Below are 20,723 nucleotides of genomic sequence, written 5' to 3'. Positions count from 1 at the left end.
CTTGAGAGAAAGGGCGGGGATGCTTCCACGCTCACTGGATTCACACAGCTTGCACGCACACCAAACCTAAAAAATGAGGAAAACAGTGAGTGTGGAAACATCTGTTGCCTCAGTTTCTCAGTGGCCACTTTGAAGCTGTTGTGTATGGCTTTCAGAGTTTTGCATTTGGTTATACTTAACGTATTAGTCAAGGTGGCTTGGTAATTATTTAATATGCCTAAAGAACGAGTAACACATTCACCTAAAGCGGGAAAAACATACAGAAAACAGTGGTGTGTCAGATGAGGGATTTGAATAAAAGCATTTTATTTCCAGTGTAATTGTTAAAAGATACTCATTATACCATTAAAGTCATTTGTCATTGATGACAACATAACAATTAAGTTTTCAGTATTCCTAATTCAGTTTTTTTCCTAATAAAAATAAACAGGTAAAAGTCTGTTTTACCAAATGAAGATAGCATAACCTACAGGACACCAGTGATGTGCAAAATGATTTTGGTGACACTATGCTACATACATTTATTTTGTTTTATTTGCATCGAGCAACTATTTCCATCAATATGTTCAAGCTGTATGAAAGTGGTTGGAATTTTGTGCAGTTGGAAAGAGAGGCATTGTTTGGGTTTTTACAGCATTTCTGTTTTGGAATCTTGATTTGAAGAATATCTTACCAACTGCCACTTTACTAAACGAAATGGTGGTGAGTTGAGCCATACTGTATGTGTGTGCATGTAATGACAGTTGAAATGGTCTAACAATAGCTAAGATAGTGACCTAATTCAATCAGTTTCCAAATGGTGTGTTTGAGTCTGGTTGGTGGTTGCCAGGTTACACTGACAGATGGATTGAAATTGTCTGTAGTGTGTGGAGTGTGTGTGTGTGTGTGTGTGTGTGTGTGTAGACTGTTTCATAGACAATCTGGCAACTCGGGTACCATTATGAACATGAGAAGCTTACTGATGCATGCATCCTTAACATTCATAATAAAGTTTGAGATCAGATGGTCTTGAAATATTGGGAAAACCGAGGAGTGTTAGCAGGCATGCACAACAAGATATGTAAAATGAAGTACTGTTTGATCCTGTGGTATTTACTTGTAGTGAAGTAGAGGGGTAGAGGCAAAAATCCAGACATTTTCCCGCCATTAGGGTGGTGACTAGTGTGCGTTTCCCAGCCAGCCTTCCCACTGGGCTGGTATTTCTGTTTCCCTGGAAGCACTGTATTGGCTTTTTGACGCACAACAAGTGATCTTTCTCCCAGAGCCAGAATGCTCTATAATGACGGAGTGGAGAAGGTAAACCATTTCCCCGAATGGACATTAACAACTATACAACTGCCTACAACAACTTTTGACATCCCATCACTTAACTCTCAATTACCCCCAACAAACAAGCCAACAAACAAACTAATCCTTACTGGTTAATGGGAATATGAAGCACAACCTGTTCCCATGCAAATGCTGTGATAACAACGAGAACCACCTTTGCCAGCAATCAGCATGTTTTGATCAAACTGTTAATTCATTGTTTTTGCAGTTTTATTCCTTTCAGCTGCACTTCCATGATAATTTACATGATTTTATTAACCAGCTTGTTTTCTGAGGTTAGGGGAAATACTGGCATCACTCAAATACAGCCCAGTACAGCAACACACACACACACACACACACACACACACACACACACACACACACACACACACACACACACACACACACACACACACACAATATCTCTGCTGTGTCTGGTAACTTTCCACAGTAAAATATATGTAGCACACACTCAGAACAGCTGGCTAATGAGGATTCAACCAGATTACCACACAGCGAACATATACTTGACTTTTCTTTATTCCTTGGTCACCAAGAACTCAAGTGTTTGTTTTAATAGTCTGCTAAATGTTTAGAGTAGATCACCAACATTGCATTCAGGAAAAAAAACCCAAACAAAACTTTGAAGTAAAATCACATTTCGATCTTCTCTGGCTCTTTTGACTGAAGGACTGAAGAGCTCAGGCGATAGCAAGATATCTGTCATCCAACAGTGCATAATTTGCAAGAATGGCTACTTGGTGTACGGTTTTTTTGTTAGACAGGCTTTGACACAATAATCATTAGATGAACTGAAATTTAATTTTGCACAGAGTCAAGGTCATGTTTGTTGTTCTCAGTAGATTTTAACTCATTAATTTGTGCAACATAATCAACCAATGACAAGAAAACTTATCACCTTTTTTCTGTACTTCCCACCTTACAATAATTGTTTTGGCTTGTTTTGTTTCTGCATTAACTACTACATCACTGATGTTTTGGGATCGTGTTAATGTTGGATAGAAAAAAAGATTAATAAATAAAACAAATTATAATGCTTAAAAATGGTAGGAATTTTTGAAGATTAATTGTTCTCTGGTGATCTGAAACTCAAATTGCTTCACACAAGATAGCAGGACATTTTATTTTATTTTTTCCCCCTCTCTCTCGTTTTGATTTACTGACCAACAACTTCCCTTCTCCTGTTGTTTGGGTGAGTGGGTCCAAAGAAAGCTGCCCCTCTCAGCCCACTGGTTCTGGACAGCAACAGAAAAATCGCAATAGAGTTGATCCTTTTAGCTTTCAAAATGGTTGCCTGCTTGTGATGTGTTTAGAGGACATCTGTAAATTGTAGCTGAAAAACTTGATCTCATTTCCTCATCTGTTAATTTGTGGTGTGTAGATTACAGACGCTGCATTACGTGTGTATGTGTGTGTGAAAAAGATGCAATATACATCTTCATTTCCATCTTAAATTCCTTCCTTTTCTACTTCACTTCACCACTTCACTTCTTCACACTCTGTACCTTGCTCCCATCTCTTCCTCCTCCTGCAGTTTTTCTTTCTTTCCTTTACACTTTCTCGTTTTCATTCTCTTCCTGTTTCCTTTTCCTTGCCTTGTGCTGCAGCGCTGCATCAACCTGTCTCTAAAAGTGTAGTAAGGGGGATTGAAAGTGAGAAGCTTTATGTTGCAGATGTCCAGCTGAATGCTGATCTGCATTACTGTATGCACCCACTGACCTCTCCACCTCCCGCCACTGGTCAGTCAGGGAGTTGTGTTCAGGGGTTTGCATGCAAAAAGCCCCAGCTTGAGTCAAACTTTAAGCAGAGACTCTCTCTTTTTTTCACCCAACCCTCAGTGGACCTCAGGCTGTACATTATTGCATTTCAGAATTACACCTTTCCAGCTCACATCACCCCATTGTAAGAGGTCAGAGGGCAAGATGGAGTTTTCGGGGACTGGCAGACGCTGTGAGCAGAGAAAGAACATTTTGTGCCTGTGAAATGCAGCGCTCGTTTCCTCCTGCTGAGCACAAACAGCCTGCTGAATGGTTGGTGGGACCACACAGTCTGAAGGTTCTGATTGGCTTTTGTGTCAGTTGGGAGATGGGCTAGAAGGTCATCTCATGGTCACTGGCCAATCGGGGAAAGACAGCAGTTTTCAGGAACTTCCTGTGTTCCTGTAAATGACAAATAAGAAAAATTAGCCAGTGATACTTAAAATAACTGACAAATGGATTCTGTAGTTGATTTTTGATTTGAAGTTAACATCAGGGCTGTGCGATATGACCAAAATCTCATATCCCGATATAAGACATTTATCATCCCAATAACGATATATATCACAAAAATTTTACATTTTCAGCTAATTCTGTGAATCTCGGGCCAGTCGACTTGTGTGAAGTGTTTTCAGCTGGGCGTCGTGTACCTGGAGTCGAGTGTTGCATAAGTTGAAACAGCCTCAATTTTCTTTGAGTATTTATTACACGGTGTGCTGCGGGGAAAGCCTGTTCTAAGCTTTATTTTTTTTAACACCTGACGGCTCTTTTTAGCTTCTCATGCGTAAACACTCTGCATTCTATTTCACGTGATTCCATTTATTTTGGAAAATCTCAACAGGATCTTCAGCTTTGTTGTGAAAGGTTTATGTGGAAAATAAACATGCGGACGGCGGAGCCCCGCGATGGTTTTACCGTCGTTGTTGCTAACGACAACGCATAAAAACAATGGCTTGTCTGTCTGTAGTGTGCTTATATTAAATATAAGAGGAAGAGAGAACTTCAGGAAATTATACAGTGACCATCAAAACCATGAAAAAATATTGCCGTAAACAGTTGATTTTGCGACACCACGAAACAAACGATAGCGTAAAATGAAACGATAGACGTTTTCATATCGTCCTCCGATATATATCGTTATATCGAACAGCCCTAGTTAACATTATAATTAGGAATTTGCTATGCAAGTGTACTGAAAGGTTTCTGTATTAGATGGTGTCAGTATTCAATATTTGGTCATGCAGGATTTGCAAATTATGCAAACGGTAGTAGTGTTAAGGGTAAAAATCATAATCACAAAACTGAACAACAAATAGTTGGCAGCTTTTGCAAGTTGTAGGTCACTGTTGTTGTTGTTTTTTTGTTTGTTTTGTTTTTTGTTTTTTTTGGTTGTTTCTGTCTCGCATTTCTAATTCTGTAAACAAAAATAGATGTGATATTCATGTTTAAACGTGTTGAAACTGAATGGAAATTACTGAATTTCCCGGGGGAACGCACCTGAGGGATTAATAAAGTTTCATCTAATCTAATCTAAAAACCAAGCAGCAGCATCTGGAACTGAAAAATGAAGCAAATGCAGAATTGCAGTTCCTCCAGCAGCCACTTAAAGCTGGCTCCAAAAGTGAGTCACTCCCTATAGACTATTACGGTAAAATGTCCGACTTTCTAATAAAAATAAGCAGGTTTTCACCCTGGAACAAAACCTTTTTAAAGCCTGGTCATCATCTGCAGGTCCTCAATACCATGGAATAGTTGTGTATGCTTGGTGTAGTGATTAATGCATTTGCTTTGCATGCAAAGGACCTCTGGTTAGATTCTGGGAGGAGAAACGAGCCTCAGGAGGTTACAAGCTAGTGTACTACTAGTGAACGTCCCAAGCTTGGATAAATGGAAGATTTATGTCAAGAAGAGCATCATGCGTAAAATCTGTGTCAAATCAAATATGCCGGACCATCTGCTTTAACGACCCCTACCTTTACTGTAGAAACACCTAATACTCTTTATCTAATACATCATATTAGGCTACTGTGCCTCTTAACTGCTTTTATACATACAAATAAACAGCTTGCTCTAATACAGTTTTAAATGTTCATGTAAGGAAGACTGACTCTTTTATCATTGCATTTAAACAATGTGATCTAAGATTCAGTGCTCTTTGCATAAGGTACTTCCTTTCTGAACGTGGTAAATAAATTCTCCAGTGTCTCCCTCCTCTCTCCTGCTGTATGCAGAGCTGCCGGTCTTTCAGTGCCCCCACACTTTTGGATGTTTTATTATTAATCCTCTATTTATCCAGGCAAATCTCAGAGATTCAAATCTCTGGCATCATGGCAGTAAAAATCAAAACACAAACAACACATAACAACATAACAATTAAAAAATACAACGGTCCATACAAACGAGTACAAACATGTGAAAAATATACAACAACTGATCATTAAAACGGTCACACTGACTGAAAGAGTTATCCTCTCGTTCCTTTAAAATGGACTTAAACTCCCTCATGACAACCATTTCTGAATCACTGTAGCTGTCACTATAAGGGGTGGATAGCAATACGTGGACATACAGCAATGATGTGTAATGCACTTTATGAAGGCATCTTATGTACCAGGTCTGTTAGTGTTGAGGCTTTAAAACACGACTTCACAAACCAATAGGTAGTGCCAAAGTGAATGTAATTTCACAGTTGAAATGTAGTTTTGGTGCATTTCAAATGTGAAATTGAAATGCACCAAAGGTCAAATGAATTGATTGGTTGATCATCTAAAAATAAAAATAAACAATTTTGTCAATTACTATGGCACTCTGTTTTTAATCATATTAAAGCAGAAAAGCCGACCTGTACTGGTTGATTTCCTCTTTCCTGAATACCTTTGCTATTCTTTCTGCTACTTATACTTAAAGAAAATCAAAAGCAGATTAACAGTTAATAAATACAGCAGTTTGGGTATGCTTTTGTAAGTTGCTGCTTTTTAGTGTCTTAGAGTTGTTCAGAAATTGTATTAATGCAGCATTAACCCCTGAACCAAACACAAACTTCCTAATCTTTATTCTTTAAGCACAAACATAAACAGGTTAAAACCATCTGTTCAATCTTTCTTTTGTGTTTTAGTCTGTGCTATCATCCACTACGATCTGTCTTGTAATGCTATATACTGTGTGTCCAGATCTTTCAATATAATATAACAAGTCTCTGTGGATAAATCATTGAAATATAAATAAAGGGGAGTAGCCATACGCATCTGCTCTGGCCTGTTGTCTTTGGTTTGTTTGACAGAGTTGGTGGAGGCAGCATGTTGAAACGTGTTCCAGTGTTTTATCGCTCAGCATTCTATAAACAACACATCATTTCTTATAGCTTTGTGTTGTTTGGTGCTGGTTTAAACAGCCTCTGGCTAACCTATGTGGATGACACAATCAAAATTACAGTTTCTTTGGCTTCAGAAATCACTGTCCCTTTGTTTATGCCTCAAAGGACACACAACCAAATAATTTCAAGAAGGGATTTACAGTGTTTCCATAGCAGTTAGTGTTTGTTTCTGTGGCAGACACGTTACTGTTTAGAGTCAGTTTGAGCCAATCAGCTTATGTCATGTTGAAGCAGTGAGCTGCCGACAGTAAAGGTGGGTTAAAGGCTGCTGCTGCTCAGCTGCGTGATGGTGATGGTGAAAGGTATGTGTCAGCTAGTCAAATAAGCTGCCTTGGTGTTTTGTTGTCTATCACGCTTCATTTAAATTCCCCCGCTGCAGAGACAAAGGCCATGACGAGATGTGGCTGCTCTCTATATGTATGTCAATATGGTGTTTTTCTTCTGGAACTCCTCAGTCACTTTTTCCTGTCATCAGTTACAATATCCTCTTATTTAGAGGAACACCACAGCAACTGGACGAGTTATTTGTAGCTCTGTTGGCTGGAAAATCCGGAGTGGATCAGGGAGGAAAGCACAGCTGAAGCACCTTTTTAGAATTCTATAATTATCATTATTCTGTAATTTTAAGAATACTACTACTACCACGACTACTTCCTTTGGCTGCTCCTTAAAGGATCGCCACAGTGGATCGTCTGTCTCAATCTTACCCTATCCTTAGCGTCCTCCTCTGTCACCCCAACTTATCTTATATGGAAATCTTGTTCTTCGTAATCTGTGTGTTTGATTTGGCAAAGATTTTACAGTAGATGCTCTTCCTCACACAACAATGCCCATTTTTCCAAGATCGAGACATGCATGAAGAGTACACTGGCTTGTGGCTCCCCATGGTTGGGTTGCCTTTTATAATAGTAAGACTAAGAAAACAAAAATTCAAATGTGGTTGGTTGGATATGAAGCAGCTTGCATGAGTACCTCATATGTGGCTCTTGGTGTATTTAAAAGCTTTAATCTGGGCGGGTGTGCATGCATGCATTGTCAGTCATTCACTGGTAAATGCAAATAATTTGTTCAGAACTGAAGCCAGTAGTGTCATAACAGAGGCATGTTCACACTGAAGGCTGTCTGGTTATATTTATGTGTTATGGTTTTAGGTTCACTGCAAGCTCTGTTTGGTTGTTAAATATGGATTTGCATCAGTGGGAATAAATCAGTGTTGTTGTTTGCTCCAAAATTTTAACTTGTTTGTAGTGGTATTAAGGGTGAAATATTACATTTTGAATGGTGTGACGGTAGAATATTAAACAAAAATATTTTTAAAAGTCCAAATTAAAACATAGAGGATATTGGCCTTTTGGAGTAGCTGCTCCTAAATGGTGGTACACACTCCCCCTTCACATCTGGAGTTATTTTAAAAGTTATTTAAAACACAGTGTTTATTTTTTGGCTTTTAAACCAGGCTGAGGTTTTAATGAGGTCTTCTTCTTCTTCTTCACAATTGTTTGTTAAGAAGTTTGTTTGCTTTTTTGTTTCATGTTGATTAAAAGATTTACGTTGTTCTTTAAGTGTGCCAGGTAAATAATAATGGCACATGGCACTCTACGATTGTGCTACAACCTGGAAATTTGAAAACCTTTTTGGTCTGCCTTCAGGGTGAGATTATCTTTCCTGCTGCAGCAAACCTACATGTGCATCATCTGTGCAAAACATTCACATAGGAAACGTATAAGGGAGCAGTTAAATCTGTAGTCATCTTTACTAAATGACCACTGGGGCTCGAGTAATAGAACATGTTATCAACTCAACTCGTTTGCTGTTGGAACCTCAGCCTCTCCATAGGCCAGAGTGCCTTTGAGCAAGATGATGATAGCACAGCAGCACTGCCATCATGTATTTGAGTTTGTGTGGATAGGTGTATGAGGAAACACTGAAAAGTGCTTTGAATTCTTGAAAAGCAGAAAATCAATTTTTAACTACAGGCTATGTACCTAAAAATTAATGTCATGTTCTGATGTTTTGTTTTGTTTTTTTATTGTTTTTATTATTTTCTGGGGGAAATTGTCTGACTAAAATACCCCCCTTTCTTTCTGTCTCCACAGTGGGGTGCCCAGAGAAGTGTGCACTGCGAGCGTGCACAGCAGACGGCGAGTGCTGCCACCCTCAGTGTCTGGGCAGCTGCACAGTCCCCGATAGTGACACAGCATGTACTGCATGTGTGCATTACTATTACCAAGGCCGCTGCATGGCTGACTGCCCCCCAGGCACCTACAAGTTTGAGGGCTGGAGCTGCATCAGTGCCGAGCTTTGCTCCAAAGCCCAATTTACCGACCTTGACAGATACGTTATCCATGGAGGAGAGTGCATGCCTGAATGTCCATCTGGGTACACACGTGCTGCACCAAACAGGTGAGCTGCTGTTCAACCTGAATTTAGCCTGGTTTAACACCCTCCTTATTGTTGCTTATTGTTGCTTTGCTAATATTGAATTTAGTTCCATCATAGTCTCTGTATGGCCTTCCAAATAGTGAAGGCCGTTAAGCATGCCGAGGAATTTCACCTAGACATGCTTTGGCTGCTTCTGTGAAATGTTGACGTCAAATCTTTCAGGGACAGAAATTTTAAAAAAGAAAGAAAGAAAACCCCGCTAAACCAGTTTGGCAAATAGATGCCTGTCAAGAACGACGCTGTACATTCACTGTCTCCTGCCTTTCTCTCTGTCTGTCTCCAGTATGTTTTGCACAGCTTGTGATGGTCTGTGTGATAAAGTATGTGATGGGAAGGTCATCGACTCCATGACTGCTGCTCAGTCTCTCAAAGGCTGCACTGTTATCAAAGGCCACCTGCAAATCAACATCCGCAGAGGCCGTAAGTACTGCGGTGTAACACAGCAATACGACTGTTAATACTCGCATTTCTTTGTGAGGGAGGCCTGAGGAGCTGGTGTAGAACATTATGAAGATCTGTTATATTCACACCGTTAAATCAGACGCAAAAAGAAGTTATCACAGATTTTGCTACTTGAGAAAGTCACATGAGAACTCAACAATTTGAATATATTTCATTGTGCATTCAGGAAAGCTGTCGTCATGGATTACAACAGTTTAAAAATGGTTCTATAATAACATTATTTTACAGTAACAATGTAATTTCCAGTTCAAAATAATCCTTATTTGTCTCCTCTTGGGCCTTTGTGCAGCCTGTGATTTAATCTACTGACTGAAACAACCTGGTTCAGTTCCCCTGTCCCTACCTTTAAGCTACCTTTGCTCTTATTGGCTTCTCTTCATAAATAGAAGGTTTGTAAATAGTAGGTGGGTGGAGCTTTTGTGCTCACAGCCAGAGTCTCAGGGTTTAACCCATATGAAAAATGCTGACACACTCCAAAGCAGTTTTAAACTTTAAACAAAGAAAAATAACCAGGTTTGTTTTTTGTAAGCGGGGCTTAATGTTCTCAAGCTTAATGCATTTATGATTATCATATGGCCAGAAATGACAGGAAAATGTTGATACCTCTGTTAATTAGGTTCTACAGACCTTTTGGATGAAACACACTTGTTTAGTCATATGTCTGAAGGTCCATTTTGTTCCAGGAATAAGTCCTGGCCATGTGCCTAAGATAAACATATTACATATATCTGCTTACTTTCACACAGTATAGAGTCAACCGTCTGAAATGGAGCATTTAGCCCATTTTATATTTCATAGTTTTCACTCATGGTGATTGCTTGTACACATACTGAAATTTTAGCCATGTTTAAAAATTAGCATCCATCATTGTAACAGCATATATATGACAGGAAATGCATAAAATGATAATAAGTCCTCTTTAAGCCAGCAATGAAGTACTAAAGGGTAAAATGCATCAATAGATAAATGAATGTGTTTGTGACGGTCTGTGTGTTTAGATAACATGGTGGCAGAGCTGGAAAGTTTCACAGGTCTGATCCAAAGGGTGACTGGTTACGTACGGATCATACACTCGCACACACTGAGCTCCCTTGCATTCCTTCGGAGCCTGAGATACATCGATGGAGAAAACCTCCATGAAGAGTAAGAACACACACACTTCTCTACGTGGATAAACATACAGCCAAGGTTTTAATCTCAATGCCTTACAGTGGAGACGGATGTTTGTGCATTGGGACACTCTGAGCTCATTTCTTCTCATGTACTTTTCTCAAGGATTCACCTGAATATTAATTAGTTCTATTCATTTATTCAATTCTGTTTTATTAGTTTAGTGCCACTTCACAGTAAACATTGCCTCAAGGTGCTTTATAGTGTAAGGTAAAGGTAAAAGTGGTTCTCTCTCTCTCATTTTACTTTTGAAAACTCTAGGAACCACAAAAAATTAGTGCTCAACAAACACAACTCTTGAGTAACTACATTTTCAGCTAATATATAAGAATGATGTGATCCAACATCCTCAAGATGTTCAATCTTTAGTGAAAAAAGTTAAACAAAACTTGAACAAGTGCAGTTGTTTGTTATTTGTTTGTGAATGAGGTATAACCTCCAACAGTCCCAGGAAAGGTTCTCTCAGGGTCATTGAGAGGCCTTCGTTTCCCTCCTCCATCTGTTTGTGTTCACAGGAATCTTACTGTCCCAAGGCCCACATTACAGTCATTCCTTGATGTCTGGGTGTTACCCAGAGAATCATAAAAAAAACCTCCTCTCCAGCACACAAAAAAATGTCAGCCCCTGGTTAATCGGATTTGCCAGGTGATTTTTATCCTGCTGTCAAGCAGTCCCTCTGCTGTCTAACTGGGTCATTAAACCTCCAGCTAGAAGAGAGATCTACCGAGAAGAGTAAAATAGCTACATTTTGTTCAATTAGCATAGCTTCCCCTAATAGACAAGTCGCTAGTGGATATGTTGTGTAGTTTTCCATTACGTGCTGAAAATAAGGCCTTAACCTTGGTGGGAAAGTTGGCTCTCAGCCTAGCATGAATCACTATACACACAATACACTCATAGATAAACATACACGAATGAATGTAGAACGAAGCAGCATATTGATGACTGTAATCCATTCATCTCCTCCTCTTTCTGCCCTCTAGCATGTATGCCTTCTCTGCATTCGACAACCAACAGTTACAGTATCTTTGGGACTGGAAGCAGCACAATCTGACCATCAAAACAGGAAAGCTGTTCTTCAGAGCCAACCCTAAGCTGTGCATGTCCGAGATCCGCAAAATGTGGAACAAAACAGGCATCCAGGCCCGCTTTGATGAGAGTGATTTCCGAAACAACGGCGACAGAGCCAGCTGTAAGGGTCAAAATGAGCTTCAGTTTGAAAACCACAAACATTTAAATTGCTATGTCCAGTTCATGTGCTGAAGTTACTCTAGTTTACTAGAAGTTTGCAAACACCTCTTTTGAGCGTGATGCTGTTCTGCTTCTTATGTCAGTATTTACTGCGCCACTCTGTCAACACTAATTGCTGCATATTAATGCACACATACTGAAGCGCTTTTTCCCCCCTCTTTGCTCCCTCCATAGGTGAAAGCACTATTCTGAAATTTAAGTCTAACAGCACCAGCAGCACAAGGATCAAGCTGACATGGCAGCGCTACCGGCCCCCTGACTACAGAGACCTCATCAGCTTCATTGTCTACTACAAGGAAGCGTATGTTTTTTGTTTATTTTAGTTTATCTGCAGGCTGAGTGTTACTGAGCTGAATCTTAATCCCACCACTTTATCAGCCAACATGTTTTAAGTTAACTGTCAGAGGTTAGGTTTCAGAAACATTAACAGGACTTTAAATACAGGAAATTTTACTTTAATCAAGTTTTATATTAACTTGGTACGTAGTTTCACAAATGTCCAGAGAATCAGCAATAGGAAATCTCACTTAATGGTTTTCCAGCCACAACTATTGGGCGAATATTAGGAGCTGACTTTAAGTGGACATTTAAGTGTTAAATCGTTGCAGAAGAATGAGGGGAAAAACTGATGCAAAGACATGATGTATTAAAAATGGTGGGCCAGGCAACAAACAAATACAGCAAAGTAAAAAACACGATGGAAATGTGGTCTTTCTGTCTGTGTTAACTATTATTTTGAGGAAGATGAGATTTTTGTGTTTTGCTGACATTCTTCATTTGTGTAATAAAAAACACATGAATTAAATAGATGTACAGTAATAAATTAATAATTCGCCCTTTTCTTCCAGGCCCTACCAGAACATCACAGAGTTTGAGGGACAGGATGGCTGTGGCTCCAACAGCTGGAATATGGTGGATGTGGAGCTGAGGCCTGACAAGGAGTCAGATCCTGGAGTTCTTCTGTCCAACCTGAAGCCGTGGACACAATATGCTATCTTTGTTAAAGCTATCACACTCACAGTGGAGGATAGACACATGCCAGGAGCCAAGAGCAAGGTGGTCTACATCCGCACCAGCCCCTCAGGTAAACACCACAACAGCACAGATCAAAAGTTAGTCTCTTACAGTCTGTACTTTCTTCTCTCTAAAAGTGGAGAAAGTACTTTTTTGTTCGTTAGAATAACCAGGGAGTTAAAGAGCAAAATTGTTGTTTGACTAAGCCGACACTAAATATCCCCAAGTAATGCCTTTGTTTTCATTCAACATAAGCAGCTGAAATGGGAAGGAAATTTAAATAAAATGACATTTATGTAGCACTTTTCTGGTGTTATTAACTTCTCAGTGCTAGACACTGCAAACCCCATTTTCACCCACACGTTCATATACTGCTTTATTCTTCAGTGTGTTATCTATTTCAAAACCATCTGTCCAGGGCAGTGTACACCCTGGACAGGTCACCAGTCCATCCTAAGGCCAGCACAGAGTGACACACAACCATTAATTCCTACGATCAATTTAGAATCGCCGATTAATCTAACACGTACGTCTTTGGACTGTAGGAGGAAACCAGAATATGCAGGGAGAACCAACATGCGCACAGGGAACACAAGCAAACAGCACAATCTAACCAGGAAGCTTCTTGCCATGAGGCAACCGTGCAAACTACAACTGGTGCCGTTTAACCCAACCCAAAAATAAAGATTCATCATTTGGTTTTAGTGCCAAAGCTAATCGTAAACTAATCAGTCAAAAAAACCATATTTACCTTGTCCATATCTTTAGTTGCAGAATTGCAGGTATCCTGCTGTGGCCATGTTTTCACCACCACTGCATTGTAGCTTTATATGTGTTGTTCGACTCCCCTCTATCGTTCGGTCTAAACAATCCCAAAGGGGCATTACTGTATCCCCACCAATGCATAGCAGTTTTCAGCTGGCTTTCTGGCCTTACTGTTTGGCTGCTGCCATACTGTCACTGACCTCTGGTGGTTTGAATTAGCAACTGCTTTATTTCCCTTATTAGTTTAACAAAAGTAGCAAACAACTGTGATGTTACTGAAAATCATATCCTTGAAGTATATTTTTATACTAAATGGTTTGGTATACCTTAAAACCACCGTACAGCATATGCTTAGTTGTTACTTGTTTTGCAAATAGAAGTGGATTATTTCTCTGTCAGAATTAAAGCATTTCTGGATTTTATCCAAACATACTGTAAGGAGATGGAGAGGAAGACTGTTTGAAATAAACACAGCTGCAAGTCAAAGAGATGGAGAAAATCTGATTTAAACAAACTGTAATATACTGCAGTAATTAGATGAAATGGAAGGCTGCTTTAAATAAGTCCAGCTGCAGTGTAAAGACATAGCAGCACTGTGATGTCAGACGATCACATCTGCACTGGCAGCCTGAAGGAGAAAAGAGTTTACTCAAAAGTTGTTAGAAATCAGTTTATGCCTCTGTGCTTCTCAGCACCCTCCATGCCTCAGGATGTGCGAGCGTACTCCAACTCATCCACTCAACTGGTGGTACGCTGGTCGCCCCCTGTCTCAGCGAATGGCAACCAGACGTACTACTTGGTAAGATGGCAGCAGCAAGCGGAAGACCGAGAGCTCTATCAGCACAATTATTGCTCCAAAGGTACACACACACAGGCATAAACTTCCATTGCCACCCCTGCTGCTAATAATTAAGTCACAAACGGACTACAAATCTTTCTCTTTCTCCTGCAGAGTTGAAGATTCCCATTAGGATCGCTGCCATAGGGGTGGGAGACCAGGAAGAGGAGACAAAGCCAACTAAACTAAATCCAGATGGGGCAGGTAAAGGCTGTTGTCCCTGCCCCAAATCAGTGGAAGACCTGGAGGCTGAAGCTGCTGACGCCTCTTACCGAAAAGTCTTTGAAAACTTCCTGCACAACTCCATTTTCACACCAAGGTGATTAACCCAAGATCGTTATTTCTCCATGTGGCACAGCCGTTGTGTAGCTACGGCAACATTTAACTTGATTTTTACCCCTATGTGAACTAACCAAATATCTATGCATGCACAATTTGAGTAATTTTTCAGGTTAGCAAAACAGAGATCAGTTTCTTCCTTTGGTCTTTAGTCATTATACAGTATAATTATGCATAGCAGTTACAAGCCTAATGAGGAGTGATAATTCAGTCTTTATATTTTTTTATCCTTCTTGAAATTTCCCTACAAATGTATTTACTTTTTCTTCATTTCCCTGCATAGTGGCTCAGCTTCTGTTTGATTTGGTTAGTGATAGGTAGTCACCCTGCTGCATTGCACTTCGGACATCTGCATCACATTATTTCTTTATGTCTCAACACACATGTGCAAGTCCATTGGGAATAATTAGTTCTTGGTGTGTTTTGCCAGGCCAGAATAAAGGGATTTGTGTACTTCCATCTAAAGATAAACATCAAGTGTCATCATATTTTCTGCACTTAGTTTTGAGCTTACCTTTAACAGATGTGTGCAAACCAACATGAATGGGACAGTATCTGTAAACTCTGCTGATGTGATCATTACACGCCTACCAGAGTCTTTTATGGATTGGCTGGAACTGTTTAACTATAATTAGCCAAAGAAAACATTTCTTTCTTGGTGTTAGACGAAATATAATTGAGGATACATTTTCAAAAGCCATTTAAAAGGTGTCTATATTTCATTCTGGTTGAGACAAAACCTTGGCAATAACATTGTCTGGTATTCCATCCAATGAAATATTATGAAATAAAGGCACATGCGGGAAACTACTTGGTAATCTCTTGTTGCTCAGCTGTGTTAGTGGGTCTGATATATCACATTTTGGCACGTACTGTGTGCTTTGCCTGTAAGAGTTTAGTAACTAGAAAATTAACTGAGCTGTTCAGTAATTCTGTTTACAGTGTTCCTACCATGCTTCATCAGAGCTGCTGAACCAAAAGCCAAGTGGCAACAAAAACAAAACAGATCACTTAAAACGTCAAGTTTGAGCAAAGTATTCCAGTAACTCTGGAATCAGCACAAACCTAAAGAGCTAAGAAGTAAACAACAAAGGAGACAGACAGGTTTCAGCGTCTTGTGGTTTACCGCAGTATTTCACATCTTGCTCCAAAGTATGAAAAATTGCACTCAGGTTGGGCTTAATGTCACTTAAAATCCACCTGTTTCACACTTAGAATTTCTCCTCTGACTCTACTTTTCAGGCCAGCAGATCGTCGCCGCAGAGATCTGTTTGGCATCGCCAACTCTACTCACTCCCGCCGCAACCACCTGCACGGCAACAGTAGCACTGCCCCTCCTCTTCAAGCCGCTGGCAACAGCAGCACCCCCGAACAGGATCCGGCAGACCAAGAATTTGAATTCATTGAGCAATCAGTGACAGAACGTGAGCTGCAGATCTCTGGCTTGCAGCCTTTTACGGTTTACCGCATCGATGTTCATGCGTGCAATCGACAGGTCGTACGTTGCAGCGCAGCGGAGTTCGTCTTCTCCAGAACCAAGCCTGCAGGTCAGCAATTTGTTTTGAAACATTACAGGCAACTGGGACACACATGACCAAGCTGTGATTTCTTTGATACCCATTGTAATTAAACTCTGGCTGTGATTTTACCAGAAAAAGCCGATGACATCCCGGGTCCAGTGACCTGGGAAGGCCACGAGGACTGGGTGTTTCTGCGTTGGCCGACGCCGCCTCGTCCCAACGGACTTATCCTCATGTATGAGATCAAGTTTAAACTGGGTGCTGAGGTAGGACAAACTGCCTTTGTTTCCAGTAAATTCAGTAGTTTATTCAGAATTCTTTTTGCTCGTAGATCATCTTCTCCTCTGTATGAAGTGATTAATCTGAAGTAATACTTATAATACTGCTAACTTTTAAGACTGGCAGGAAGTTCACAAAGTACATTAAAGCAAAAGGGACAGATGCTAATAGCAAACAAAAAACACAAAAGAAAAACAAAAAAGGGATGTGACATCAAAGCAAGTCTATAAAAATGAGCTTTAAAGAAGAGATTTTTATGTTACCCAGTCTGACTGTCTGCCAGTCATTTAGCTAGAGCCATTTCACGTTTGCAAGTATCAAAGTCAACGCCATAATCTCTCATTTTCCCTTTAATGAAAAACAAATGATCACTATTCCTTTAGTCTTCACTGCACAACACAGAATTTCAGTTTAACCTAATGCTCTGAAAATGTTGGGAAGTCAGTTCTGACACACAGAATGTGATGCAGAAGTGTTCTCATGTTAAAATGTGCTCATTTTAAATGCAGAACAGATTGAACCAACAAACAGGAGTTAAGTTTTAGAAACGCCATAAAAACAGTGGCAACGCTGGGTCTCAGAAGTACATGCTAACCAATCAAATACGCCACTGACCAGACATGAGACTTATTATTTATTCATCTTGAGGCAGAATGGGTCTGGCACCCTAAACCCTGTCCTTACTATTTATTGCACAGTACAAATTAAAAACAGCAGGCCCTTGGATGTTTGATTTGGATTTAGTAAAACTTACTCCATAATAAGCTCTCTTTTCTGTGTGTGTGTGTGTGTGTGTGTGTGTGTGTGTGTGTGTGTGTGTGTGTGTGTGTGTGTGTGTGTGTGTGTGTGTGTGTGTGTGTGTCAGACTGAGAAGCATGAATGTGTATCTGGTCAAATGTATCGGGCCCAGCGTGGCGTTCGGCTGTCCAACCTCAGTCCAGGAAACTACTCAGTCAGAGTGAGAGCCACGTCTCTGGCTGGCAATGGCTCCTGGACACAAACTGTGGATCTCTATGTGGCTGAACGTAAGTAAGACGCATGCGATCATGCATCATTAGAGTTGATTGCAGCATTTTTTTAAACAAAATGTTGTGCCTTTTTGTTTTCTAACAACTGAATGACGTCAAAAATACCAATGATATTAATCAAACTGTTCGACCTAGCAGGATATGAAAATATCTTCTACGCCATGATCTTCGTTCCCATCTCCATCATCATCTTCATCTGCCTTCTGATTGGAGTGATGGTTGTTCTCAACAGGAAAAGGTTTGTGCACAAGAAGTGTTTCGTCACCTACGAAAGATCTATCCTGAGAAAGAGAATGCCATACTTTTCCCGAAAGAAACGCGACCCTGTATCAGGAAAAAAACCAAAATGAAAGGCATATGGGCATGTACTTTTCTTCCTTTTTCTTCCCCAAAATAAACACTTAAACAACGTACTAATGGGTGGTGTGGTCACACTGTGATCCACAGTCACTCAACCAACACACTAACCAAAGCAAAAATGCTTTTGCCAATTGTAGTCCATAAAACTAAGTGGCAAATAAAGCTAGAATTCCATCTGTTACGTGATTGGCACCCTGTTGTATGTGGGGTTATAATATTTAGTGTTTATGTTGAAATACCAAAATTATCCTGAAGAGAACTGAAGATCATAAATTTGCATGATTTGAACTCAAAACAACCTGAAGTAATATGAAGTAATGAGTCTCCAGAAGAAATTAGCAACACCTGTCATACTGTGATTTTACTTTAGGGCCTATTAATCTTTTTTTCTTTTTTCTGAGCCAGCCACAGTAGGTTTCCTAATTGAAATACTACAATACTTGTTTTCACACGTGCACTGCAACAACTTCTCTAGTTTGTAAATCAGTCAGTCTTTAACCTGTCCATTCCTTAGTATGAAGATCAAGTGCTAGAGAGCTATGCATTGCTGCCTCCTGCTCTATCCAGGCACTGTTATGCCTAACAAATGTCGAGTATATCTGGGAGCGTAAATGCATCTGAAGCAAAAGTTCACTTGTGTCAACAGTGAATGTTGCATTTTACTAGTATTCTTTGTAAAATAAAAAAATTGATGTGCATGATTATACCCTTATGCATGCTCCCTGTTCTGTGTCTGTGTTTGTCAGGAACAGTGATCGGCTCGGAAATGGAGTTCTGTACGCTTCAGTGAACCCAGAGTACTTCAGCGCAGCAGAAAGTGAGTGAAGTTAAGCATTCCCGTCCATTCAGTGGCCTTTAGTTGAAAAACAAAACATTTGATAAGTACCTGTGATCAGCACTGCTGAGATGGAAATCTTGGTTATTAATAAGACTGCCTCAGCTTCAGCCACCATACACCTATAGGAATTTAAATCACATTTATAACCTATGCACATTAATGTGCCATGGAGCAAAGCCAGCCAGTTTTTATCAAATTTATCACTAATTTAAAGCCATGAAAATATATTACACTTGTACAACAATCACAATCAACCAGAAAACAACTGCAGTAATAACTAATAATTTGTCAGCTGGACTCTCTCCACTAGAGCGAGGCTAGCTAATGTGTTTTTGAAAAATTGAATCTTTACATCACTATCTCTCTGTCTGCTTTGTTAAATAGCTAACACTGGATGTGGATAGGCAGCACACATCAGAAAGTAATCACGCTTCTTTTGCTAACATAAAAATGCCTTTTTCTGTGCAGTGTATGTACCAGATGAGTGGGAAGTGGCACGGGAGAAGATCACCTTGAGCCGGGAGCTTGGCCAAGGGTCATTCGGCATGGTGTACGAAGGCATAGCCAAAGGTGTGGTCAAAGACGAACCAGAGACGCGTGTTGCCATTAAGACTGTTAATGAGTCGGCCAGCATGAGAGAGCGGATTGAGTTCCTCAATGAAGCCTCCGTCATGAAGGAGTTCAATTGTCATCATGTGGTATGTGCTCACATAAATTCAGATCTTACGGAGAAATCAGGGTAGTTCATATTTTCTGACTAGTTAAGAAGAAATGGCCACATGGTTACATCAGTTCCCTTTGTTACCTGTGTTTGAATCATCCTATGTTTGTTGCAGGTTCGTCTCCTGGGAGTGGTCTCTCAGGGCCAGCCCACGCTGGTTATCATGGAACTGATGACCCGAGGAGATCTAAAAAGTTACTTGCGCTCCTTGCGACCTAAAGAGGTAGTAAATTGTCGTCATAGTGATCCACAGAAAATGAGTACTGAATAAAAACAAAGCTAAATATTTAATCAGTAGGGGTTTTTTGCATGATAGTAACTTAATTGTATCTCTATCCAGTGTAATGCAATGTTGTAATTAAGTGCAGTGAGAGAGTATCACCTGTGGGTCAGATAATTCATGTTCGCTTGTTCTCCTTCATGTCTCCAGCAACAGTGGTCCAGCCTATCTCTCCCTCCTCTGAAGAAGATGCTTCAGATGGCAGGGCAGATTGCTGATGGCATGGCTTACCTCAACGCCAACAAGTTTGTCCACCGAGATCTGGCAGCCAGGAACTGCATGGTAGCCGAGGACTTTACTGTTAAGATCGGAGGTAAAGGATGAGTCTTGTCACTGGAAGTATGCTCACTAAGTGTAAACTCAATTACAGAGTAAAGTAGAAAACACACCACTAGCATCATTAGCTATTTTCTAGACAGTTATAGCTACAATGATGTGCCTTGTTAAAATGTCTAAGGCTCATGTGATGTGCTGTCTAAGGGTGTTGTCACATCTTCTGTGTTTAGTCAGTTTAAATTGAACTGTTCGTTTGTGCAGATGCTAGCACAGTAATAGCACTCGGCAGCGAACCAAAACAACTGTGCTGAAACCCTTTAGAGGAGGTGGTCTCAGTGCAGTTCCAAATGAACTCCAGAGCGGTTTGTTTATGGTGGGAACGTAATCCGACCCCCATCCGAACCAACTACAAATGCTTTGGATTCTGAATGGGGCAAGGCACTGTTAATGCCTGTACGGGCTAGCAGCTAGCCATGACATGAGCTTAAATTCTCCTTCTTCTCTGATAGTCCAGAACACAGCACTTTCTTCCTGTATTTGCTTTTGTTGCTTCCATCCACAGAAACTTCTGGCCAATGAGGGGACTGGGTTGTAGTCATGCATTTTGCTTTGCTTAGAGTTTACTTGGATTTTTCTCTGTGTGAAAACAAACCAAACTGCAGGGAAAAGCTACAAGTT

At 40.2% G+C, this 20,723-nt stretch overlaps 1 protein-coding gene across 1 annotated transcript in view; it reads left to right on the top strand.

Moving 5' to 3' along the window:
- The window catches only part of igf1rb (insulin-like growth factor 1b receptor), a 61,662-nt gene that overhangs the window by 33,456 nt on the left and 7,483 nt on the right, over positions 1–20,723 (top strand). Inside the window, exons 3-18 of the mRNA XM_026174548.2 lie at positions 8,559–8,865; positions 9,188–9,324; positions 10,365–10,509; positions 11,520–11,728; positions 11,962–12,088; positions 12,636–12,871; positions 14,259–14,426; positions 14,519–14,723; positions 15,986–16,290; positions 16,396–16,529; positions 17,408–17,567; positions 17,709–17,808; positions 18,677–18,747; positions 19,237–19,466; positions 19,605–19,712; positions 19,920–20,082. Of these exons, the coding sequence (XP_026030333.1) occupies positions 8,559–8,865; positions 9,188–9,324; positions 10,365–10,509; positions 11,520–11,728; positions 11,962–12,088; positions 12,636–12,871; positions 14,259–14,426; positions 14,519–14,723; positions 15,986–16,290; positions 16,396–16,529; positions 17,408–17,567; positions 17,709–17,808; positions 18,677–18,747; positions 19,237–19,466; positions 19,605–19,712; positions 19,920–20,082 (2,805 nt within the window). The remainder of the gene's footprint in view (positions 1–8,558; positions 8,866–9,187; positions 9,325–10,364; positions 10,510–11,519; positions 11,729–11,961; positions 12,089–12,635; positions 12,872–14,258; positions 14,427–14,518; positions 14,724–15,985; positions 16,291–16,395; positions 16,530–17,407; positions 17,568–17,708; positions 17,809–18,676; positions 18,748–19,236; positions 19,467–19,604; positions 19,713–19,919; positions 20,083–20,723) is intronic.

Source organism: Astatotilapia calliptera, chromosome 1, assembly GCF_964374335.1.
Source record: "Astatotilapia calliptera chromosome 1, fAstCal68.1, whole genome shotgun sequence".
Classification (NCBI taxonomy): Eukaryota; Metazoa; Chordata; class Actinopteri; order Cichliformes; family Cichlidae; genus Astatotilapia; species Astatotilapia calliptera.
This window is presented reverse-complemented; position numbering and strand designations above follow the sequence as displayed.